The following is a 26,918-nucleotide window of genomic DNA, read 5'->3' as shown; positions in this document are numbered from 1 at the left end:
TACATTAAATTGCTTCATAATACAAGAAAGTGAGACTGTTGACTCAGGAACAGAAAATAACACCTAAATAGTTACTTTACTACTTTAAAAGCGGAGACTTTTTAGAAAATTACTTAAAAGTTTCAAGGCCAAAGGAAATTTTTGGATTTATAATTTAACTTTCACCCTTTCTGCTAGTTGGTTTAAGTTCTCATTTCTGTGTAGGTGACTATGTATAATTGAATCAATGAAAAATTCAGTAAGTTTTGCTTCTGGATATAGACTGTCTGGTTGACTTTATTCCCTTCAACTAAACTGCTTGGTTGTTTTGATGTTAGATAAACAATGCCTACTATTTTTTAAATTAAATGCAACTTGTAGTAAGCACTCAGGCATTCCTTTTAAAGGACGATATAAGGTTTAACAATAACAAGACATGATTAAGAACTAAATATCTCTTGCATCAAAAGACTCATGCCCAGTTAGTGGTCTCTGTGGTCTAGAATTATGATCTTTATCAAACAAGCTTGGGCTAGATCAGGAAAACTTGCTTAGACTTTGGACATGTCTGATTTTTGTGTTATGACTTACTTGGACATAAACCAATAACACCTTCCTATGATGGGGAAAGAGGGATAGGAGCCATTCTCAGAAGTGCTGTCTAAGAGGACTTTGTATCTTTCCATTTTCCTGGCTCTTAGCAGTGCATTCTGTCTTCTCAGGTTCCACCGTTTGGCATCCCGACTGTAAGCAATCTACGAAGACCGAGGAAAAGCTGCGGGTAAGAACACAATTAAAACATGACGCCAGCTGCATTTGTAGGCCATACGCTCATGGTCACTAATTCTTGGGGTTAGGGTTTAGGTGAAATTACTTTTTACTGACTTTTTCCCTTATAGCAAACTAAGTTCAAAGGCCATTTGGCTAGGGAACGGGGTCCCCTCTTACCTTAAATGTACTGTGGTTTTTGTTCCAAATGCTTGTGTTAGACAAAGTAAGCCTTGGCCTCACTAGTCAGCTTCTTAGAAAAGCATTCAAGGGAAAAGTCAAATCATGCAGATGGGAAAACAATGACTCATCAGATTCCTGGTGCAGCATCTGCTGACCTCACCAGACTGTTTTGGTGCTTAGTCTATAATGCACTACTCTGACCCCAGCTCTACATTAGTACATTTTACTGGTCTCTCATTTTACTGAATCCAAATTCACCAGAATAGACTCTAAAAGCTGATGGCTTGTCAGATAAAACCTATGGGGAAAATAATAGCGAACCAAGATAGGTAAATTAATCAATTCTCAGAACACCTCCAGATGACAGTATTTTATGTTTCGGAAGCAAAGCGCTGTACACAGTTGTAAAACCATGATCATAATCTCTATCCTGTTCAGATGCCCCATTTTTCATGTGAGCTAGAAAGTATTTTTCAGTGCAATAATCAGACTGAATGAATCCCAGTGCCTTGGGTTAACCTAACTTAACTTAGTGGTACCCATAGAAAACTGTGGTACCCATGGAAACACTTTTTCTCTGAATAACTGAATAAAGGTAAGAACAGCTGAGGAGGAATTTGCCCACCAAACTTAGGGTGGTTTCGCTCTCTGTTTTTGGCACACAGGCTCCTGAAGTCCATCAGCCGGATAGTCACACACGGGCATAGTCACCCGGTTGTGGGCTCTACACTCTGGGATTTTTGAGAAACTATGGATGCTTTGGAAATGAGTTACCTTTAATAAAATATGAGAACATAAATGATCATCCTTATTGTGACTTTTATCATAAGAATGTAAAGTTCACAGCGTAGCTTGAGGATGCTGCCCAGAACCTAACTTAGTGGTACCCATAGAAAAACTGGAGTTTGACTGCACCCTGTTTACTGTCTCAGGGAAAAGAATGGCCTGGATTTATTTTGGAGGCCAGCCTCTAGTGCGTAGTATAATCTCTTCTCGATCTGCCATTAGCAGGCATCAGAAGCTATGTATGTAATCCCCAGCGGCAGCACGGCCAGTTTATTGATGGGGTCTAGTCACTGATGTGTGGCTTGTGAAGGGGTGACTTGGCTTTGGAGCAGTGATTATCAGCGAGACCCACTCGCTCTGCCTTTTTTCAGATCCCCCCTTTGCCTGCTGCCTTGGAAATTACAGCTCTTATTTTCCTAGTGTGTTTGCTTTATTCTCTGAATGAACCACACGTATGCACAGGAGCTATTTTTCCTCTGTTTTTTGTTTTTTCTTTTCCTTCTCAATTCACATCCATCAATCAGATGGAGACATTTTACCATTTGGATATTTTAGGAATTTGTCCCTTCGCTGTGACCCTGAACAAAAACAGTGCTTTTAGAATGCAAAATTATTGTGAACATACTTAAGTTGAGAGGGCAGGGGGGGAAACACTTTTTCTGTGAATAACTGAATAAAGGTAAGAACAGCTGAAGAGGAATTTGCCCACCAAACTTAGGATGGTTTCGCTCTCTGTTTTGGCACACAGACTCCTGAAGTCCATCAGCCGGATAGTCACACACAGGCATAGTCACCCGGTTGTGAGCTCTACACTCTGGGATTTTTGAGAAACTATGGATGCTTTGGAAATGAGTTACCTTTAATGAAGTATGAGAACATAAATGATCATCCTTATTGTGACTTTTATCATAAGAATGTAAAGTTCACAGCATAGCTTGAGGATGCTGCCCAGAAACCACCCAAGTAGCTATAGTAGTTTGTACTCTCTCTCTAGTGTTGCTTTTGGGTTTTTTAGTAATCATTTTAACTTCCTCTCTGATGAAGTCTTTTGGGAAATGAAGAGAGGAATGCTAATGAGGCCAGACTGAGTGGAATGTGGGTCTTTTCTGTATCAGGATTGCTTGAGCTTGCAGATCATGTGACTAAAATGATTTTTAAAAAACAACAATACTCTGATTACATCTTGATGGAAAGCTCTCTGGATAAGCTTATGAAAACAACTAGTGAAATACTTCCACCCATTCTGGCCAAGAGGAGCTCTTGTTTTCTCCCTTTAGTAAACCTTCCAGAGAATTCTAAAGCTATTCTGCTAAACCCAGCGTTCACTACTTGGGAGGTCAGGAGAGGGCTCTGGGTCACTGTCTTTGGAAAGCCGGGAAGTGAGAAAGAGGCCCCCATGTGCCCAGAGCCGGGGTTCACACTGATGTTGGGGGGGGTTAAAGGGAATAGGTTTTGAACAGAGAAATGCATCTTGTGCTCTCTTAAGGGTGTGTCTACACATCACAAATCTTGAGCCAAGATTTCCAGGCCTTTCACTTTTCACATTAGTGCAGTTTCCACAGCGAAATGAAAATGTTTTAAGAATCTTTCAGCAACCCCACTGAGTAATCCACATTTTTGATATTTAAGAACTCATGGGGCATTTGTAACAACAGATTCTCAAGAATGCCTCTCAATTGGCTTCACTGGCTTCTTACCCTTTATATATTATAAGAATGTCTAAGCCAAAATAGATGGAGAGGAATTGAAAGGGGTTGGAGCTTAGATAAATATACTGTAACTTGAAGACCATTTAATATGCTTTTAAACATGGGCCCAAAAATTGACCCAAAAAATCCACATGTACATCAATGAAAGGATCCCACTTTATGTTTACTATCAAGTTAGTTTTCCCTAAGGTGTTGTTCTTTTTTTTAATAATACTTCTGATTTGAGGCTATTTCTATGTTCATTCTTCCCTTTTCTCATGTTTCATGGCAGCTGCCAAACATTCGGCGTTCTTCATCCGATTTCTTTTATCCCAAAAGTCTGATTCGACGCACAGGACGGTCTCCGTCTCTGCAGGTTGGCGCTGTGTCTAGGCTGGGGCTCAAAGCCACTGTCCTGGGCCCAGGCTTCTGTTGCTTTTCCCCCGGGCTGCTTTTCTCACATAACTTCCTCGGCTCCTGCAGAAAGCAGATGCTTTTCTCACACCACGAGCGCCTCTCACACTGACTCTGGCCGTTGTCTTCTTGGATGGATGTTTTCATTCAGAGCAGCAGCTAAAGCTTTGTGTCTGTAAAGCAAGCACATCAGAAGCTGCCTTTTGGTCCTGTGTTGCCACGTTTGTTCACTGCACAAGTATCTGCTGAGCACCCAGGTGTAGAACTGGGTTGAATGTAGCAGATCCAGGCTCATAGGTGAGGAAAGACAGATAAATAATTATAAGGGTGGTACAGAAACCCTTCCCAGGCTACGGATCGCAAAGGCCACGCTCCTTGGAATATCCGATGAGGAAAAGGCCTCCAGGGTCGCTTCCTGGGAGAAGCGGTCTTGGAGTTGATTTTTAGAGGCTGGCTGAGATTTGACCATGAGGGGATGAGGAGAAAGTGGCAGACCCCATGAGGAGATGTGAAGTGTGCAGCCGAGAAAGGCAGTGCTTGGGTAGGGAGTGGTTTCACTCAAGAAAGGAAGAGTGAGGCCGAGTGCAGTGGCTCACGCCTGTAATCCCAGCACTTTGGGAGGCGGAAGCAGGTGGATCACTTGAGATCAAGAGTTCAAGACCACCCTGGCCAACATGGTGAAACCCTGTCTCCACTAAAAATAGAAAAATTAGCTGGGCATTGTTGTGGACGCCTGTAATCCCAGCTACTCAGGAGACTGAGACAGGAGAGTTGTTTGAACCCTGGAGACAGAGATTGCAGTGAGCCAAGGTTGTGCCACTGCACTCCAGCCTGGGCAACAGAGCAAGACTCTGTCTCAAGAAAAAAAAAAAAAACCAAAGGAACAGTGAAGTGGGAAAGGAAGAAACTGAGAAACAGGCACCTACTCTATGGAGGCTGGGGGATTTATGTACAATCTCGTTTGCTCTCCCTAAGAATTCCTGCAAGGTAGCTCATCTTATTCCCATTTTACAGATGGGGAGACTGAGACCCATCATAGTTAGGTAACTTCTCCAGAGTTACTCTACTGGTAAGTGGAAGAGCTAGGATTGGAAAACATGTTTCCGTGAGCCCATCACTCATATTCGTTCTGCTGTACTGCAAGCGGACAGTGAGACAAAAACCTGAAAGAAGCAGAAGAAGGGAAACATTAAATACTGGCTGAGGCTGTTGTCAGGGGGCCACTGATGGTGTGTAAGGAAGAGAGCAGTGCCACCTCCCCGGGGCATCCTGCAGGAGAAGGGAAAGGACTCAGCCAGCCCAGCAGAGCAACAGCCAGGCTGGAGATTATGCTGCATGCACAGACCTGACCTTTAGGGGTTTCTGAGAATCAGTGGAAACCTTAGCCTTTAAACTAGAAGGGACTTTCTACAATCTCATCTTGGCTCAGATGAAACCTGTTCTCTAGCTCTGCTAACAATTCAGGGTTGCACTGCAGCACTTTGGCTGGGCTGTGTGTCTGTATGTTCTGTGCCTGTCAGAATTGCACTAAGGATAAGAAGAGTTTGAGTTTCTATTTTTGTTAAGCCTTCACCTTCTTTCTTTGCACGATGGAAAAGACAAGTGTAGAAGCTTAGAGTAGAAGAGAATCTTTTAGAGGTCAACCCCGAGTTTCCTCGTTGATAGAATGAAGTCAGATGGGCTGGGCATGGTGGCTTATGCCTGTAATCCCAGCACGTTGAGAGGCCAATGTGGGCAGATCGCTAGAACGCAGGAGTTTGAGACCAGCCTGGGCAACATGGCAAAACCCCATATGTACCCCTCCAAAAATACAAAAACTAGCCAGGCGTGGTGGTGCATGCCGGTATTCTTAGCCACTCGGAAGGCTTAGATGGGAAGATCACCTGAGCCTGGGGAGGTTGAGGCTGCAGTGAACCAAGATCATGCCACTGTGCTCCAGCCTGCGCGACAGAGTGAGACCCTGTCTCAAAAAAAAAAAAAAAAAAAAGGCGGACAGATACAGGAGCATGTCTGAGACTGCACAGGCTGTCATAAACAGCAAGCCAACTGCATACTTTGGTTCTTGACCCCAGGCCTTGGTGCCTTGCATTGTCCCATGATACTGGGTTCCTATGATGTGATGTATTTTTCATACAATCTTCACTCTGTGTTAAAGTTTCAGCTCCAGTGGCAGAGTTTCCACACACAGTGAAGTCAAAGTCGCATGAATCCAGAGGAACAGCCAAAGACTGTCCCCACTGCAAATGAGTGTTGCTCAGAATTAGTGCTTCCACTTGGCAAAAAGCCACTTGTTCAATAGCTTTTTTTTTTTTATTTTTTCTGGTAGTATACTGTTAAATAGTATTACATTTTGTTAGCTTGTGGCTACAACCAAGTAATACATTTTCATGACTTGAAGAAAAATGCCATCATCAAGTGTGAAATTTTTTAGTTTGCCCCAGACCTTTAAGCTTGAGAGATTTGGAGCATCTTGAGAGAGAGAGAGGGAGCGAGAGAGATCTGTTTACAATAACTTCTCTCCTCCTGTCTTGTTGTTCAAACGGGACATCTGATTCCTATTATCCAGCTGTAACTATCAATGAAGTCAACTTTAGCTCCATCACAGAAAGTTGTAAACAGCTTGGGACCTGGCAGAGAAAATGGGCTGTGTGGCAAGATCTCCCTTCACCCGTTGGAGATTGAAGAATGGCTCATCAGTAACTTTAAAATGCCAGAAAACTCCAAAGTAATGCAGTCCTCAAGTCACAGATATTTTATCTTTTAAGTACTTTGGCTACACAGCGGCTCATTTCCCACCACTTAAAACTGAGTACCCTTAGTTATTAGATAAACTATCTTCCTTGCAGGGACATTCAGCACTCTGTGCTTCAGAAATAAGCCCTGGTTTTGTTGTAGAGGAAAGTAAAATCTATAGCAGGAAAGTCATTTTGTTATCTAGATTGAGAATGAGCTCCATCTTTTCCTTTTGCCTGAATGACAGGTAAAAGAAAATGATGAAAATAGAATTACCTGAGAAAAACAAATTCTGGTTCCACTCACTTGGAAGTTTTCTATGAATAGCAAATTTTGTCTACAGGTAAACTCAGTACTGAGCATGTATAATTCATTATAGACAAAGCACATGGTATTCCCAGGACCAAGTCTGTAATAATCTGGGGGGTGTCACTTGCTTTCATTCTAAAAGGGAGTTTTTCTCAGCTATGCCTTTGGAGGTTAAAGCATGAATTGACTGACCTACAAAATGGGCATGACTTTTTTCTTTGAAACTAATATTTACCTATTATAACATATGCACTTGTCAATCTATAATATACCAAACAAATACCATGTGTATATTTTTAAAGGAGCTAATTTGAGGCTTTATGTCTGTCTAGAACAAGCAAGTAATGTTAGTGGTGTTTGATTTTTGTTTTGTTCATGGCCCTACAATACATACTGTTTTACTCCCAGCTTTCACTTCGTTCAAGTATTTCATCCTTTTGAGGGTGTCTTTACAATTCATCAGACAGCTGAATGTAGAGGTGTAAAGATTTGTACTGGAAAGATCGCATGTAGTAAAGGCTGATGGCATTTGTGAAACTGTCTCCAGAGAAGTGGTGTGTGCCCACAGCACCCTCCTGCCTCCTCTCCAAACACAAAATTATTTTTTCCAAAGGAGTTGATTTCACTCTTTCTTTGCTTAGCAGCGGGCATTCAGTATGTGCAGGTTTTTAAAGTATTCCTTCTTCTACAGCTGTTATCACCACCTTGTCTAATGAACTTCAACAAAAACCCAAGGCAGGTACTGTCAACATCAACAGGATTTAGTATAAGGTGTCAATCACCTTATATCAGTAGTTGTCCTTATATCAGTGTTCATAAGATCATTCTGATCTGGTTGCCAGATGCCTGTAGTTTCTCTCTCCTTAGAGCATGGCTTTGGATAAATGCAAATTAGATGAATATAGTTGTTGCATCCCTGCTCCTGCTGAATGGGGGGAGGGCAGGGACTACAAAGTGCTTCCCAGCACTGTCCTTCTAGGAGACCCATGTGCATGGTGGACCATAATGGAAAGTAAATGGAAAATGTCATTTTTCTACTTACTCAACTGGCAGCTCTGGTAAGTGTTTTTAATGGTTAGTATTTGAAGAATAATAAGAGCTGGAGTGGAAACAGAAGAGGATGTCTTCAATTAATTTTCATTCTGTGACTGTGCCTTCTGAATGGTAGGACAGATGGACAAAATCAAGGCATAGGGGAAAAATAGCTGAAAGGTATTTAGAGGGCTTTTCAAAGAAATTTCATGAAGAAAACAAAAAGATGTGCTTTTTAAAGCATTTGGCTACTTATTTGTAATTAAATACCATTTTTTATCTCTCCTGTTGAATACCAGACGCTTCTGGTGAGGCGTCTCTTTGTTAATTTGTGTGTGTGTGTGTGTGTGGAAAGTAAAAATAGTTGTTGAAATCAAAAGTAAAGACATGAAAGTGTGCTGGGAGATGACTATAGAGTAAATGGACCCCTTCATCATGAGAGACTGAGTGAGAACAGCCATATCAACAAGAAGGTTCTTACCAAAGGCTCCTTTCTTCCTTTTACCAAAATAAAGTTTCAACTACTTGCCTAATCTCACTGGCAAAATCCTCTGAGTGATCACAACCATATATAATTCTTTCTGTATCTACCTTGCCTGCTTTCTTCATCCCACCCCACCCCACCTCCACGCCAAAGATGGTATCAGAAGATGCCAAAGATAGCATCAAAAGAAAGAACTGAATTTTTCCAACTGCACTTTCGAGTTGGTTTTTCTGCAAGGAAAAGGTGCTTAAATGCAAGTAAATAAATTGTACCTGCTTTTAGCATGTTAGCCATAAGTCCTTGCTGTTTCCTTTATTCTATAGCAGTGGGCTTACCTTTGGTGATAAATATTTGAAATTGTACGCATTTATAACATAGACCAGAGAGTAATTTTGTTCACTGTAACTCTCATAGAGAATTCCAGAAACAAGGCTGCTGACCCATTGGGTTATTGAGTTCAGTTCATAATTATTGGGTCACTGTTGTTACCATGGACATCTGAATGGGTAGAAATGGTAATTTAGATTAAACGACTACATGGAAGGATCATCAGTTACATGTCAGGATCACCTGTAAAATTCTGTGATGACCAAAGAGGTGATGATAGGATTGGGTTAATAGTAAAGAAGAAATTGTCAATGGAATATGAAAGTGGGACAGCATGTCAGTAAGTTAAGTGCTTTCAAGGTTGAGATGGTTTCTGTCTAAGTGGATGTATATTATTGTGTTGGAGAACAGCTCTGAGCCTTTTGCTGAGCATAACAGCAAATTATGATTCTTTAGGAAAAGAAAAATAACAGCTGGAAGAATAAAAAGGGTTCTTTTAATAAGCAAGATGTTAATTTGAAATTCAACATGTTTAGAATTCTGGATGTTTCAAATTGAAATGTAAAATTCTAAGTAGGATTAAAACTCCAAAAAATAATCATTCGATTTTTAAAAAGTAATTTATGATCTTCATAAAGGAGAGCCCACTAACCCCCTGCAGTTGAGCAAATATACTTTGAGAGACATTAGGGACCGTGGCAAAAAGCAGGCAATCCATGCGTGTCACGGAAGCCTTGAGCACAGTTCAGTAGGCAGCAAACCAGGAACTGTCTTGGCAGATAAGACAGACTGTGCAAGGTCATCGTCATTGGCATGGGAAGGGCATTAATTACTAAAGTTAAGACACAGTCACTGTCTCCAAGAGCATTTGGAATCACTTCACAGAGTCCTCAAGGAGGGGAAGGCAATCTCTCAGCTCCTGGCGGGACTGCTGCCCCATATACTGTGATGAATTGCTTCACATATCTGTGTTCTGATGGGAAGGAGTCCAAGTGCGGTAGCTGTAGAGAATGCTGGGGAAGCCTAGTTCTATGTAGCTCACATTGAAAGGAATATTCATGAAGAGCAAAACAGAAGCATTATTTGAAAATAACTGCCTAAGAAACCTAGTCTAATCCCAAGTGTCTAGAAAATGTTGACTACTTGCCATGTGCCCATTAAGGTGCTTGAAGCTTTATATGCATTCTCTCATTTAACCCTATGACATAGTTATGCTGGTACACCTTTCTCCATTCTATACATGAAGAAGTTGAAGCTCAAGGAAGTTAAAAGAAAAAAAGAAAGGAAAAGAAAAAAGAAAAGCTCATGTAACATCAAACAACTAGTAGAGTCCAGGTTTGAACTGTTATTTGGCACCAAAGTCAGCCTTTTAAGTGCACTGTATTACACTGTATTACATAAAACACATAGATGTGTTCTATCCCATTATTTCAATATAGACAGGTAAACAGAATTGGGCCATTGTAAGAAAATAAACAAGCAAGAATGCGACTTAACCCGTAAACAAGATGTCCGTGGAAGTAAATTTTACCGTAAACTTAGGAGGTCAGAATGAAGCAAAAACAAACAATGGTAAATTCAGTGAAAGAAAAAGCAGTTTCCGAATCTCCAAGTGTATTGGTCCATTTTCACACTGCTGTAAAGAACTGCCCAAGACTGGGTAATTTATACAGAAAAGAGATTTAATTGACTCACGGTTCTGCATGGCTGGGAAGGCCTCAGGAAACTTACAATCATGGCAGAAGGCAAAGGGGAAGCAAAGACCTTCTTCACATGGCGGCAGGAAAGAGACAGCATGTGAGTGCAGGAAAAACTACCATTTATAAAACCACCAGGTCTCGTGAGAATTCCCTCACTATCATGAGAACAGCATGGGGGAAACCGCCCCCATAATCCAGTCACCTCTCTCCCTTGACACATGGAGATTACAAATCAAGATGAGATTTGGGTGGGGGCACAGAGCCAAACCATATCACCAAGATACATCAGGGCATTTCTCAACACTAAAGTTTGAAGATGCGAGTAGCAGAGGGATGCTCTAAGACAAGCATCCCTAAGACAAGCCAGAACATCAGAAAATTTGATGACCAGTTCACCTGACTTGGAAAACTGCCGGACTATTAAAACCTAAAATATTTATTTCTGAATCAGAGAACTTGGGGGCAAGTTATGTAAATTGGAGGTAATTTTGATCTGAAAACTTTTAAAAACCAAATGGGACTTGAAAAAATTCCAATTGTTGATTAACTTTTAAAATCTTTAGCTCAACAATATAGTGTTGAGTAATACTGTTTGTAAACACAAACAGGTAAATGCTTCCAAGAAAGCCTGCATAACTCACAGGATCCCATAATCCGGCCAAGAAGGAAGGGAGAGGCCAGGCGTTCTGGCTCATGCCTGTAATCCCAGCACTTTGGGAGGCCGAGGCAGGCAAATCATGAGGTCAGGAGTTTGAGACCATCCTGGCCAATGTGGTGAAACCCCATCTCTACTAAAAATACAAAAATTAGCTGGGTGTGGTGGCGCACGCTTGTAGTCCTAGCTACTTGGAAAGCTGAGGCACTAGAATCGCTTGAACCCAGGAGGCAGAGGTTGCAGTGAGCCAAGATCATGCCACTGCACTCCAGGCTGAGCGACAGAGTGAGACTCTGTCTCAAAGAAGGAAGGGAGAGAGAAACTGAACTGAAATAGGCTAGTTCTGCCAAGAGAACTGCCTTTTCTGCCCGTGAAACTCTTCATCCCCGGAAGGGGGCGTTAAAGACCCTTCCCTACATGTGCGTGCGTTGTTCTTCAGCTCTGTTTCTACCAGTACATGCAGTACAAGAGCAAATAAAACCATTTAGAGCCATCCCAGGTGCATCATTACAGCAAAGGCCGAAAGTATCCTTGCCCCAAACTTGGCAAAAATAAGGATGAGTAACATACGAGTGACCTCAAAGCCCCAGTGTACACTTTGGCTGTTCACACAATGTCCTGGATGCTTGTTAATGAAAACAGGCTTTTGTCATAGCAACCCCAGTAACTGAAGAAATCTGATGCCCCTGCCGCATACCCTCTCCCTACCCCAACCCAGTGAGCTGTTGCAGTGTTCTTACAGAGCTGGTGCAATAAAAATATTTTCAGTTAGCAGACATTCTTTTCTGCTACTTGATCTCAATATTTCTCTATTAGTTTTATCCCATTTGTCCCATAGTTGTGTTGATGGGAAATAAATGATCACACTCACCCTACAATACAGGCAAAATTTTAGTGCAGGGCTTAAATGGTTGGGCTGTGGACCTAGAGTGTCTGAGTTCAAATCCTGACTCTTCATCCGTTTCCTACCTATGTGGCTTGGAGTACTGATACTTTTTCCTTATCTGTAAAATAGGAATAGTAATGGAAGGTACCTCCTAGGGTTACTGAGAAGATTACATGAGATTAAGCCTGGGAAGCACTGGGCACAGGCCTGCCACATAGTAAGTGGGCAGTAGACATTCGCTGCCATTGATATTCTTGGGTTGCTACTTAAGAGGCTTTATTTTGACATTAAGTTTGGCAAATGGGAGGTCCTGGCCACTTGAAGCTGAAGGACTACCTGTGGTTAATAATTATCCCACAGAGATGGATATAGATTCAGCATTTTCAGGGGGTAGCATCTCCTTGTAAAGGAGGAATACATTTTGATTGCGCCACTTCTGTATTTTGATTAGGAAATGGATCTAGAAATTGCAATTTATTATTATTTTTTTTAATGAGGTGGAGTTTCGCTCTTGTTGCCCAGGCTGGAGTGCAGTGGCACCATCTCGGCTCACTGCAACCTCTGCCTTCCAAGTTCAAGCGATTCTCCTACCTCAGCCTCCCAAATAGCTGGGATTACAGGCGTCCGCCACCACACCCGGTTAATTTTTTTGTATTTTTAGTAGAGATGGGGTTTCACCATGTTGGCCAGGCTGGTCTCGAATTCCTGACCTCAGGTGATCCACCCGCCTCGGCCTCCCAAAGTGCTGAGATTACAGGCGTGAGCCACCACACCCAGGCTGCACATTTCTTGAATAGTGTTATGTGAGTCTTTCCTCTTTCAACATACTCAGAGGTAGAATTTTCTCATATTGAGATATACCTGCAATTGCTATAGCTCTAGCAGGAAAGCGCTTGTGCACGCTAGGTCCTGGGGAGGAGGCCCAGAAGTGATGGACTTGGTGCACCTCCACCTGGGTGTGGTACGATTTCTCCCACCCACTTCCACCCTAGCATCTCGAAGATACCAGGGGCATTGGCTGAAAAAGACTGATCACAGTCTTCCAGCGATGAGTCTAATCACTGCCGGACCTGAATCAGCCAGATATGTTTGCCTTCATTGTTTCAACTGTGAACAACATAGTGAGGCAACACCCTTGTCTGAAGGAGTTTCTTTGGCTCAGTGATGCCCACATTCAAGGTATTAAACATCAATAGATACACTACTGAGAAGGCAAAGTCTTGTTCCTATTGTAGAACTGTAAGTTATCCTCTTTAGGAAATAGCTGCAACAGAGGTGAGGAAGTGTTCCAAAGTGAGGCCTTGAGTTTTCTCTGCAGAGCTTTCCAGAACATGTTAAACAGAAGCAGGAGGCAGCTGATCCTAGTTCATAAGTTTCCTTCCTGCTCACATAACCACCTCTCACTCTCCACGTTCTTCAAGTATATACTATGAAGTCCAGTTTCTTTCGTCCTTTCCAAAGGCCAACCCACTAGCCTTACCTCAGTGACTCTCTGTATAGTTAGACTCAAATCGTGTAATTAACATAAGTCAAGTGTCTGCAAACTAAGTATCTGTTTACAAATAATAAATTCTAGCTCATTCCCTCAACTAGGATTTGTACCTTCTATGTACCTGTGGAAAGCATTGGGTATAGACAGTGGTTAAAAAATAAACTCTATGAGGTCTGAGAGCATGACTAAAGTTAATGAGGGAGACAGATATGATACAAGGAAACCAATAAATATATAATTATACATTTTACTCATGCAGGAAAAAAGAATGACACTATGAGAGAAAACAAAGGGAACCAACTCAGGATTGAATCAGGGAGGGCCTCTCTGAGGAGGTGATATTTAAGCCAAGCCTGAAGGAAGAGAATCATCCAAGTAAAATTTGGAGCTAGGGCATTTCAGGCAGAGGGAGCAGCAAGCGAGGATAAAAACTCCGAGGAAGCTTTGTGCGCTGTGTTGTGTGAGTGATGACAGGTGAGAGAGGAGGTAGGAGGGGAAGGCAGGGGTAGAATCCTGAGGCTCTGCTTGTTGTGATTTTATTCTGAATGGATGCTTGTATTAGGTCTGTTCTCACGCCACTAGTAAAGACATACCCAAGACTGGGTAATTTATAAAGGAAAGAGGCTTAATGGACTCGCGGTTCCACATGGCTGGGGAGGCCTCACAATCATGGCAGAAGGCAAATGAGAAGCAAAGTCCTGTCTTATGTGGTGGCAGGCAAGAGAGCTTGCGCAGGGAAACTCCCATTTATAAAACCATCAGTCTCATGAGACTTATTCACTATCACGAGAACAGTATGAGGGAAACCGCCCCCATGATTCAGTGATCTCCACCTGGTCCCACCCTTGACACATGGGGATTATTACAATTCTAGGTGAGATTTGGGTGGGGACACAGCCAAACTATATCAATGCTGGAGACAAAAGCAGAGTAGTGACCATCCAAACGATGTTCTTGAAAGGTCTTTCGGCTGGGCACAGTGGCTCAAGCCTGTAATCCCAGCACTTTGGGAGGCCGAGGCAGGTGGATCACGAGGTTAGGAGATTGAGCCCATCCTGCCTAACACGGTGAAACCCCGTCTCTACTAAAAATACAAAAAAATTAGCCGGACATGGTGGCAGGTGCCTGTAGTCCCAGCTACTGGGGAGGCTGAGACAGGAGAATGGCGTGAACCTGGGAGTCGGAGCTTGCAGTGAGCTGAGATTGCGCCACTGCACTCCAGCCTGGGCGACAGAGAGAAACTCTATCTTAAAAAAAAAAAAAGTCTCTCTATCCATTGCCTGCCAGGTAGATTTGAAGAAGGGAGGGGAGAAGGCAGAAGATGCACAGGGAGGCCCTTGCAATAATCTGGATGAATGGAGGTGGTGACTGGGGCTGGGACTTTTGCAGTAGAGAAGGAGAGAAATGGGAAGCTTTGAGGTGTGCTCGAAGGTAAACCAGAAGTTCTCGTAGGGAACAAGGAGCAGGAAGGGCCAGAGAAAGGCCTCCCCATGCCTTTTCAAAACTGGATCATACAACTAGTTTGCATTTACCTTTCCTTCTAGGTTGTATGTTATCTTATTCAAAAAGGTGGTAAATGTTTCTTTTTTTCACTAGCTGAGTTTTTAGTAAAGCTTAAGGGCCCAGGACAGTCTAGATTCTGAAGCCAGGGTCCGAAGTCTTACAAGTCACTGTTTATTTTACAGCCTACCAGGACATCCTCGGAAAGTATTTATTCTAGACCAGGCTCCAGTATTCCTGGCTCACCAGGTCATACTATCTATGTAAGTATCTACTTCTGGAAGTGACATTTCTGGGACAGGTAAATTAGTGGGTTGTAATAGCAGAGTGGGTAATCCAAAACAAAAACTAATTCAAAGTGATTTCTATTTTTGTTATGAGACCTGATTTTCATTTTTATAGAACAGTCTCCTCAATCATGTTTACCTTTAGGTAATTACAGTTATATGTGACCATCAACAGAGTGATCAGACGACCTGTAAAATGTAGTAATATGTTACAGGACTTAAAAAATTCTTGCACCTAAGATTCCATCTCAAAAAAAAAAAATTCTTGCACCTAAATTGCATACAGATATTTGGGGATTAAATATATATTTTATAATGCTGATACTGAGTGTTCTTAAATTCTACCACAAAGATATTTAAATATTTAGTTTATTAATTATGCAGTTCTTGTTTTTAACCATCTGAAAGGATTATTGGACCATCTGTTTGAGCTTTTTCCTTCACTGTCATAAATTCAGGAAATTATCCTTAAGGTTTGCATGTTTATCTATTTCATGAATTCTACACAGATTTTTTCCTAAGTGTTCAGTGACTTTTTTTAAAAAAAAGATTAATACATGGTATAAAATGATTAATACATGGTGTAAAGGACAACTTCTAAAGAGTGTAACTGTGCTAGGCAAGATGTTTTGGTTTTTGTTTATTTTAAGGCCTTCACTTTTTAAACAACAGGAAATGTGCCAACAACAGTTTCCCAAAGCAACGAGACTGCAAGGTAATTGTTCTTTCTGGTTAACTTTGCCAGGCAAAAGTAGACAATGAGATCCTGGATTACAAGGATTTAGCAGCCATTCCCAAGGTCAAGGCAATTTATGACATTGAACGTCCAGATCTTATTACCTATGAGCCTTTCTACACTTCGGGCTATGATGACAAACAGGAGAGACAGAGCCTTGGAGAGGTAATACATTCCTAGTGGTTGTGAGTTGTACAACAATTTACCTTCTCTTTTGTCACATTTGTAATAACTACCATTTGGAGTTTAGGTAAATCAGGTGGTCTTTTGTCTGCCTAGTATTTGCAGATTTCTAGACCAGGTGCTTGGAGGTATTCAGAAGCCCATCATGAGAGGTGGGAGAACAGACCAATGGCACATCAAACAACAGTGAAGAACGGCTAAGCATTAGCATGCTGGGATGGAAACTGTCCGGAGGTGGGGAGGGAGTGGGGAGAAAGAGGGCAGGGCTTCTGTGAGCTGGGCAGAGCAAATAAGGGAGTGAGAGTCTCCTGGGGGGTGTCTAGTGATAACTTTAAGTATATTCATGGGATCATGAAGAGAGAGAACACACCCCCCTAAATTTTGGTAGCTACAGTTTTCAGCAACTTAAGAAAGTTAGAATATACAAGAAAAAATAAAGTAGGGAGCATGGGGCAACAGTCTAGCACAGGCGTGTGAGCCAGGATTCTGGAATCAAATTACCTGGTCTCAACCCAGGGATCACCACATGCTGATTGTCTGACTTTGACCATGTGACAGCCATTCTGCTCCTAGTTTCCTGGGCCAAGTACAGTGCTTGTACCTCTAATCCCAACATTTTGGGAGGCTGAGGGCAGGAGGATTGCTTCAGGCCAGGAGTTGAAGACCACCCTGGACAACATAGTGAGACCTCGTCTCTATATTAAAAAGATAAGAAAAATAGTCCTAGTTTCCTCACGTGTAAAACAGATAGGGTAATGATAGAATCTAACTCATAGGGTATTGGTGAGGATTAAGCAAGCTAATCTACATAAAGCAATTATCAGAGGCCAGACTTGGGAGAAATACTGAGCATGTGGCAATCTCTACCATTGTTGCTACCTGTCCTCTTGGGGCTCGTTAATACTCGGCCCACAGACCCATCCGCTGTGGGACCAGAGCCTCTCAGCCCCTTGGGATCCTCCCCTCCCCGGTCCCATCCCAGGGTTGAAGGTTCTCTGTGGCGCCTACCCAAGTCCATTTCCCCTGGCCAATCAGCTCACTGTCATTTTTTGTGTTTTATTTTTTAAATTAGAATCATCTGTAGACTGATTTGAGTCCACACAGATGTTAACAAATAGCTGACAAATTAGCTATTCAACAAAGGTTAAAACAATATAAACAATCTAGCATCTCACAGTGCTTTGAGGTCTTAGAGAAGAAAAGGCATGAAAATGTGATTCTGTTTAATTTGTTCTCAATTCCAGATGTATAATATTATTTGATAATTATATTTATGTTTATTTGTCATTTTATATATATTGATGCTTTTATTTATTTACTTTCTCATCTGGGTTTTATTCCAGAGAATAGCTCTGCGTGGAAAGGGTCCCTGTGACAGGAAGTGATATCTATTTTCATGTAGTGCCACCTAGTGGTCACTTAGCTGTAGCTGCACTTGCGGCGGCTCTCAAGCGCAGGTGCCTTGGCCCGGGTTGTCAGTTGGCATTGAACCCCCCAGAGTTTCGTAGGGGATAAGAGGCAAGGGGAAGTTCCTGAACAAAGTGCATAGAGATTGGTCTTGGACCCTGTGGATGAGAATTTACTAATGTTTAACTCATACAAGCAAGGGGATGTGAGTTTTTTTTAATGGCGTTAAGGATTTGGGGCTCGTGGTGTGCGTGCACGGGTGTGTCTGTGTGCGGTGTATGTGCCTGTGTGTGTTTCCCAGCAGCTCCGTTCAGGGCAACAAAACATTAAGCACTCAAGAGTTTGGGCTCTGAGGTGAAAATCTCTGCATTTAAAACCAGACTCGGCCAGACATGGTGGCTCTGTCTGTAATCCCAGCACTTTAGGAGGCCAAGGTGGGTGGATTGCTTGAGACCAAGAGTTTGAGACAAACCTGGGCAACATACCAAAATTCCATCTCTGCAAAAAAAGAAAATACAAAAATTAGCTAGGCGTGATGGCATACACCTGTAGTCCCAGCAACTTGGGAGGCTGAGATGGGAGGATCACTTGAACCCAGGAGGTTGAGGCTGCAGTGAGTCATGATCATGCCATTGTACTCCAGCCTGGGTGACGGAGCAACACCCTGTCTCAAAAAATAAAATAAAATAAAATAAAATAAAATAAAATAACAGACTGGTACTGACTAACCATATAACTTTGGGGAAATTATATACTTCAATCTCCTTATCTGCAAACTCAAGATAGAGAACAAGAATACCTACATTAGAAGTTTTCTGTAAAGAGTAAGTGAGCTATTTACATTAGAACAGTACTGGGCACATAATAAGTGCTTAAGAAAAATGCCGGCTACTCTCGTAATCAGCCACTATAGTTACTGTCATAACCTGGAATGATGTCCCACGGTTTTCTTTATGCATAGAGGGTGCCCCTGGGATCAGAAATCAGACATATTAGTGAACTCTTTCCCAATACTTGCATCTTACAACTGAGAGAACTTTACAAGCTGTTCTATTATTTATTCCGTTAGTTTTTAACACACTTCTTTTATAGACCTCATATACATATTGCATTTTTTGAGATGGAATCTCGCTCTGTCACCCGGCTGGAGTGTAGTGGTGCGATCTTGGCTCACTGCAACCTCCGCCTCCCAGGTTCAAGCAGTTCTCCTGCCTTAGCCTCCCAAGTAGCTGGGACTACATACAGGCAGGTGCCACCAAGCCAGGTTAATTTTTCTGTTTTTGGTAGAGGCGGAGTTTCGTCATGTTGGCTGGGCTGGTCGTGAACTCCTGACCTCAAGTGATCCACCCGCCTCGGCCTCACAAGGTGCTGGGATTACAGGTGTGAGCCACCGCACCTGGCCTTTATACATATTGCCATTTAAGGAAACACTGCAAGAGTCAGCTTAGTTCTGTGCAGCCGTTGGTGCCTCCAGGGCCCTGCTATCAGTGCAGGTGCAGACCTGGGCCCTGACCTTGAGATGAGCCTTCACCTAGCTGAGACCCCCTAGAGACAGGCTATAGCTGCAGAGGAGACCGTGGAGCTTGTGAAGGCTTGGAATACAGAAAGTCTGCCCACTTACTATAGAATGTGGGGCAAAGGGCAAATTCTAAAACGGAGAAGTCCACGCCTGGCTGTGTTCTCCATAGCTCTGTTTGCATTTCATTTCTTTGTGAAAGCTTTTTGCATTTTAATTGTAAACATTTTATTCATTTGGAAAATACTTGTTGAGCAACTACTATGTCCCAGGAGCTGCTGTCATCACTGGGAATATGTAGTTGTAAACAAACAGTCCTTGCCCTCATGGAGCTTGTGGCATTGTGTGGGAGACAGACAGTAAAAAAACAGATATGTAATGTAATTTTACAGAGTGGTAGGGCTTTGAGGAAAAATGAAGCACAGTAAAGAGAAAGCGTACCTGGGGCTGGGTTGCTCCTCTCGATAGAATGGTCACAGAGATGCTGTGTGACAGTGGGTTTGAGCAGAGACGTCAGCGCTGACGGGGAATGAGCCCTGCAGGTGTCTGGGTGAAAAGCACTGGCAGCAGAAGAGACAGCAAGTGCAAGGACCCTGAGGTGACAGAAGGCTTGGCTTGTTGATGGCCCCAAGGAAGCCTGTGAGCCTAGGAGGATGGAAGCTAGAGGTGAATGGTAGTGAGATTGGCGAGGCAGCCAAGGCAGGATGCCCCATGCGTAGTCACCAAAGTCCTATTTTAGTTCTCGAACTATTTTATGGTGATTGCTGTGGTTGCAATTTAGTCAACAACCATGTGAACAAGATCCTGTGTTTCAGTAGATGCTGTAACTCATCAGAGTAAAATGAGCATAGTTTGAATATATAAGGGAAATGGTTCCAACTTGTCTAGCTTAATCACCTAAGTATGTATCACAATCATATCTATTCATTTTTTTTTTTTTTTTTTGAGTGGAAGTCTCGCTGCTCTGTCTCAGGCTGGAGTGCAGTGGCATGATCTTAGTTCACTGCAAGCTCTGCCTCCCGGGTTCACGCCATTCTCCTGCCTCAGCCTCCAGAGTAGCTGGGACTACAGGTGCCTGCCACCACACCTGGCTAATTTTTTGTATTTTTTAGTAGAGACGAGGTTTCACCGTGTTAGCCAGGATGATCTCGATCTCCTGACCTCGTGATCCACCCAAGTTGGCCTCCCAAAGTGCTGGGATTACAGGCGTGAGCCACCGCGCCTGGCCTATTGATGGTTCTTAGGCAGAGATGCGCACCAGAATCTCCCCGGAACTTTGTCAGAGTCTACCTGTCTGAGCCCCATGGCAGATGCATTTGTACCTGATCAGAAGACAGGGAGATGGGGAGGGATGCTGGCAAGTATATGTTGCCTAATATTTCCAGCGGACTCTGATAAGCAACTCTAATTAAAACTGGCAAAGAGGCCAGGCGTGGTGGCTCACGCCTGTAATCCTAAAACTTTGGGAAGCTGAAGTGGGCGGATCACGAGGTCAGGAGATTGAGACCATCCTGACTAACGCGGTGAAACCCCATCTCTACTAAAAATACAAAAAATTAGCTGAGCGTGGTGGCACATGCCTGTACTCCCAGCTACTTGGGAGACTGAGGTGGGAGAATCGATTGAACCCAGGAGGCAGAGGTTGCAGTAAGCCGAGATTGTGCCACTGCACTCCCACCTGGGTGACAGAAAGAGACTCTGTCTCAAAAAAACAAAGAAACAAACAAAAAAACGAGCAAAGAGTTAACAAACATTGTGACTTTAAATTCTCTTTTATTTTTCTAGTCTCCAAGGACTTTGTCTCCTACTCCATCAGCAGAAGTAAGTACCATTTCTTTTTACCATTTTAATGGGTAGAATTTGAAAATTGCTTGACCCTTCCCTAGACTTGGGTTTTTGAAAAAGGACATAACATACAAAAGAACAGAAAAACTGCATGTGGGATTATGGTGGTTTTGGGGATTACCTCTGTGGAAGAGGGAACTCTAAGAAACAGCAGTATATTCCTCTTAAATTGGAGACCAGGGAGTAAAAATGGCCTCACATTAATCTGTGTCTGTGCCTCTAAGTGGAAGGAAAGTGTCTGCAGGGACATAAGTCACTTGTCCCAATGTATGTATCTATCTATGTATAGATATATCTATAATTAATTTTTCTGAACCCTAATAAACTGAAATGGCCAACAGCAGTTATGGCGTATTCTTTATGCAGAGCCATCTTGATGGGAGGTTACTCTGTTTAGTCTGAAGTCAATCATCTGATCCTAAAACCAAGCAACTTTCTGGATATTATGAAACTGGACTGCTTTTAGGGAATCTCTGTAATTCAAAGTAGTAAAAATACTATAATGTTTTCATGGTTTATGACTGAGTGCTATGAATTATTAATTTCTACCTATATTCTAATAATTTGCATTGAATTTATGAAGAATTAATTTCTGTTGACCAGCTGTGTAAGGTTGAAGCACATAATTTGGGGACTTTTTGTTTTGTTGTTTTATTTAATTTATTGTTTAAGACAACTAGTATCAAGCCAAAGTTTCCCCTTACCATTTGCTCTCAAATTTCACAAAGTTATGGTTACTGAGGTTTTCATTTAGTCATTATTAATGCATTCTTTCAAACTTTTTACTTTTATTGCGCTAGTGGAAATTTCATAGGACAACAGATTCCTAAAATGTAAAATATTCTTTGTACTCTTTCAACTCTTTAGACGGTTTTATATTGTGTTTGTGTGCATGTGGTTTCTTTGTACTTATTACCTAATATATCCTTTTCTAGGTTTGGAGACAGGTGACATTTTAGTGGTGCTATGATATTCCATTGAATTCACATGTCATACTTTCCTTTTTTTTTTTTTTTTTTTTGGAGACAGAGTCTCACTCTGTCACCCAGGCTGGGGCGCAGTGGCGCGATCTTGGCTCACTGCAACCTCTGCCTCCTGGGTTCCAGCAATTCTCCTGTCTCAGCCTCCCAAGTAGCTGGGATTACAGGTGCACACCACCACGCTTGGCTAATTTATGTATTTTTAATAGAGACAGAGACAGGGTTTCGCCATGTTAGGCAGACTGGTCGCAAACTCCTGACCTCAGGTGATCCACCTAGCTTGGCCTCCCAAAGTGCTGAGATTACAAGCATTAGCCACTATGCCTGGCCCGTATGTCATAATTTCTTAATTGTGCCCCAATTTGTTGAACATGTAACGCAAATTTTTGCCTTTATGAATAGTGGTACTATAAAAGTATTTGAATAAATTATTCCTCCTTTAAAAGGGCATTTTAAATTATTTTCTTGGAATATGTTTCCCAAGGTGAGAAGTAAAATACCGACTTTATGGCAACCATCAACTTGTTATTCAGGAGAATTTACTTAAAATGTCACCAGATCAATGTTCTAGACGGTATAGGTAGGTTGGTGGTCAGAACAAAGGATGAGATTAGTGTCAGGAGGCTGGTTTTGAAGCAGGCTGTGCCCATACCAGTCACACGCCTACACACAGGACTCTTACCTGCTTGAAACCGTGTTTCTACATTAGTGGGGGGAGGGGGAGGGAGGTGATAGTATGTGATCTACCTTTTCTTCTTATTATGCAGATCTGGTAGGTATGTGAACAAACTTATGAAACTGAAAAGTACAATGTTAGCATGGTCATTGGAATTATTATCTTTTGTCCCATAGCCCTATCTCTATTAAGGTTTATATGTTTTCATCTTTAAAAAAAATTTTTTTTAAAAAACAGAGTCTCACTCTATCATACAGTCTGGAGTACACTGGCACAATCATAGTTTACTGCAGCCTGAACTCCTGAGTAGCTGGGACTGCAGGCATGTGCCACCATACCTGGCTAATTTTTTATAATTTTTTGTAAAGACAGGTCTCGTTATGTTGCCCGGGTTGTTCTCGAACTCCTGTCTTCAAGCCATCCTCCCACCTTGGCCTCCCAAAGTGCTGGGATCACAGGTGTGAGCCACCACACTTGGCTCTTAAAATTTTGTAATAAGCCCAAGTACTGCAGATTTTGAGCACAATGTATTAGCCACAGAATGCTCATTTGCATATAAAATACCTGTAAATTTTGCACATAAAAATAAGTGCATATATTAATCAAATATATATAAACAAGTAAACATGATGGTTCCTTGGCAATGTTTGTGAAACATGGTTCCTACTGAGGAATGGTGATGGCCTGAATGTGTTGAACTTTGTTTCCAGGGGTACCAGGATATTCGGGATCGGATGATCCATCGGTCCACGAGCCAGGGCTCCATCAACTCTCCTGTGTACAGCCGCCACAGCTACACTCCAACCACGTCGCGCTCTCCCCAGCATTTCCACAGACCTGGTAAGGGTGACTGTTCCTGGGATTCACTCTATATAACAAACTGTATTTCTGTGATTTTTTTTCCCCTACTATTGATAGCACATTGAAAAACCGATGACTAAACATTTCCATCCCTCTCCCAGAGCAAAATGAAAACTGATATCCAACTATATTTTATGCTGTACCTTTTCTTGAAACATCAGTCATCCTATGGCTGTGTACATTTTGATTTATTAATTATATTTTGACAGTGAGCTACTGGAAGCAAGGGTTTAAAAAAAAAAATTAGGATTAATGAAAATATCTTCACTTTGAGGCTTAAAATGGAGATCTCTCAAAGAAAATATTTTGATGTGCTTTCTAGGCATACCAACATCATCTAAAATTCAGTATTAGCCGTTTTTAACAGATGTGTTATGCTTCCCTTATCTAGGCACGTGGTGTTAGTAAGCATGCTTGGTTAAGTACCTTCTAGAAAGAGGACTCAGGGCTGTTCTTGATCACTTTTAAGATCCTTTCCAACCCTAAGATTTTCAATCAGACTTAGAAAATATAAAATCATTTCCAACCCTAAGATTTTCAATCAGACTTAGAAAACATAAAATCATTTCCAACCCTAAGATTTTCCATCATACTTGGAAAACATAAAATTATTAGGCATCACTACAGTAGAGAATGCCACAAAGTAGCAGATTTTAGTGGACCTTCATCTGCAGAGAATTTAGTGTCTGTGGCTACTAGTGGGTGTCTCCTGTGTATAGTAGGAGAAGAATGGAGACCCCAGTAAAGATCCAAGATTCCCTGAGAAATAGATTCACAAGGAAGATTCTGGCCTCTAATAAAACTTAATGGTGATAGTGTGCATCTGTGAAGACTTCCTGTTAAGCTTCTTGCTTCTGGATGGGTAGATGAGAACAAACCCATATGCTACCTTTTTTTTAAATAAATTGTACAAGAAATAAAACCAAAGGAATTAACAGAATGATAAAAGGCTGCAATCTTCTCTCTAAGACCCTAGATTTAATGCTTGCAGATAATTCAAACTATTTGATCCTTTGATAATGTATAATTTTCTCTACACTGGTAAATATTTATGCTCTTATTGAATTACATTAAATTAAAGTTCTCAGGAAATTTTTTGCCCTTATTTCATGGGCTACCATACTCATTTTATTCATGCCCAGGACATGGGTCTTGATTTAAGCCCTTGTCTATTTGGGTAATAAGAAATCCTTTATGCTGGGCCGGGCATGATGGCTTACGCCTGTTATCCCAGCACTTTAGGAGGTTGAGACAGGTGGATCACCTGATGTCAAGAGTTCAAGAACCAGCCTGACCAATATGGTGAAACCCCGTCTCTACTAAAAATACAAAAATTAGCCGGGTGTGGTGGCGTGCACCTGTAGTCCCAGCTACTTGGGAGACTGAGACAGGAGAATTGCTTGAACCTGGGAGGCGAAGGTTGCAGTGAGCTGAGGTCGTGCCACTGCACCCAACCTGGGTGATAGAGCAAGACTCTGTCTCAAAAAAAAAAAAAAAAAATCCTTTATGCTGCCACCCTGCTCATGTACATGTGCTGAGGTCACTGAGACCCCAGCCATGGAGTTACTGGAGTGGCGTGGGGTTATAGGGGCATTATTGTTCCAGAGACCCCTGAATAGTGAGGGGAGTGGCCAGTCAACACTTCTTCCCCCAAAAGCTCATGTCCTTATTGAGAAAGTTTCCATCTGTTCCAATCATGGTTCTGATGCCAATAGACTTTAGAACCTTCTCCTTCTCCTTCTTTCCTTTCACAATATATTACATGTATGCCTGATGCCACTCGTTAGGCTTTATAGTTATTATTTTGAGGTCTGCCCTTCTAAAGTGAAGCTGGAGGAATTCTGATAGCATACTTGTGATCCATACAGAACACCCCAGAGAGTCCACTCCACAAGTTCTAGATGCCAGATGATGATTTAAAACCCCCTCAGTCTGGGTTGAAGTTGAATGGTCCATTCTTCCTGAGATAACTGAGTTTCCAGCCTCCAGTACTCCTGCTGAAGTTCTCGGGATCATAGAGACCTCTTTGCCACACAGGGAACACAAACAGGTTTTCCTTCTATGTAGGCAAAATAAAATTCAACTTACAGTGGGATAAGTTTGCTTAAGAAAAAAAAAAAACAAAAAAAAAAACCCTGACCCTTACATATAAATACAATGATTGTCATTTTTTTAATAAGCATTTCAGAGGGTTCTGTTTTGTCAGGTGCTTTTTAAAAACAGCTGTTGTTGAATCTAAATGATGTGTCTGCTACTGGCTGAACAGAGACCATCCAGGTGACCATTTCTTCTCACCAAAGCCATTTATTCTCAGAGAGTGACTCTGTACCCGCCTGAACCTCTTTGCACTCTCCCCCACTTTGCCTCAGCCTTAGCAGGTGCATTCTTAACCCTTTCTCCTTCCTCCCTTTTCAGCCTCCTGATTAACGTTCTTTATTTTGTTTTCCCTTGGAACGATGGCACTTTCCCTGCTCCTGTGTTAATTTCTGTTCTTCTTTTCTGTTTCCACTGTGCCCTGCCCCTGACTCCTTGCTGCACAGAGCTTTTGTCTCCTGGTGTGCAGAGGTTGTCGTACCTGCGCACCAGCAGCCTCAGCCCCACCCACAGCGACTCCCGCCCCAACCCCCCTTTCCGACACCACTTCATTCCCCATATCAAAGGTAAGGAGGCAGGTTTCTCCAGGCAGCACCCTGCATAGTGGAGATTTATTAGCACCCTGGGAAGGCTAATAAGGTGTATCTCCAAGAGTTAGTGCCGAGCTTTTGAGCTCTCAGCATGCCTGCGTGTGTCATGACTATACCCAATAGTTGTCTTAGAATGGGCATAGTGTCTCTCGTTGGGAGAAATATGTCACTTCTAAGGGCTCTAGATGAAGAAGCAGGAAGTATGTTTAAGACCATAAAATTTATTATCCACTGCTTTGAAAAAAGAAAAAATATATATATATTATTATTTTGTTTTTGGATGTATTGAAACAAAATATAATATATATAATTGGAATATTTTCCTGGGTTCAATACGTAACAGGTCACAGCAAAACACAATAGTGTTTAGTAACAGATATACAAAAGTTGTCTTACAGGTGATAAACTATAACCATATTAACATGTTTGGGCAGCATTAAAAGATCTATGGCAACGTCAGTGTTTCTCCTTGAGCTGACTCAGAGCAGTCGTCTTTTGATTTGTCCTAACTCCCACATGATGGAGAAGAGAGGCTTTGCCTTCTGTTTTCTGTTCCTGCCTCACATGTCTGCCCCATCCCTTCGTTTTCATCATTGTCGGCAATGCTTCTGCAGCCGTCCTCAGTTGGGACTCTCCACACTGGGGGAGCCGAGAGCCCTGACGAGGCTATGAAGGGGCCATAATTTAAAATTAAGTAGGAGTTCCCGGAATGGTGCGAACTTGATTTGAACCAAATTAACCAACAGTAATAGCTGAAGGATGGAGGAGGAGGCAAGCACAGATGTTATCACGGGTCTTAAAACAGTC

General features: G+C 42.1%; 1 protein-coding gene across 10 annotated transcripts in view; it reads left to right on the top strand.

Moving 5' to 3' along the window:
• The window catches only part of ABLIM1 (actin binding LIM protein 1), a 251,805-nt gene that overhangs the window by 193,245 nt on the left and 31,642 nt on the right, over nucleotides 1-26,918 (top strand). For 7 of the 10 annotated variants that reach the window (XM_025395749.1, XM_025395745.1, XM_025395747.1 and 4 more), the window contains 5 exons: nucleotides 702-760; nucleotides 15,122-15,199; nucleotides 15,969-16,124; nucleotides 20,851-20,886; nucleotides 23,277-23,406. In XM_025395749.1, the coding sequence (XP_025251534.1) occupies nucleotides 702-760; nucleotides 15,122-15,199; nucleotides 15,969-16,124; nucleotides 20,851-20,886; nucleotides 23,277-23,406 (459 nt within the window). Of the gene's footprint in view, nucleotides 1-701; nucleotides 761-3,696; nucleotides 3,781-15,121; nucleotides 15,200-15,968; nucleotides 16,125-20,850; nucleotides 20,887-23,276; nucleotides 23,407-26,918 lie in introns of all 10 variants that reach the window. The other 3 variants (XM_025395748.1, XM_025395743.1, XM_025395750.1) reach the window with 2 other exon arrangements.

Source organism: Theropithecus gelada, chromosome 9 (genome assembly GCF_003255815.1).
Source record: "Theropithecus gelada isolate Dixy chromosome 9, Tgel_1.0, whole genome shotgun sequence".
Lineage (NCBI taxonomy): Eukaryota > Metazoa > Chordata > Mammalia > Primates > Cercopithecidae > Theropithecus > Theropithecus gelada.
Note: the sequence above shows the minus strand (reverse complement) of the source record. Positions and strands in the feature narration are given on the sequence as shown.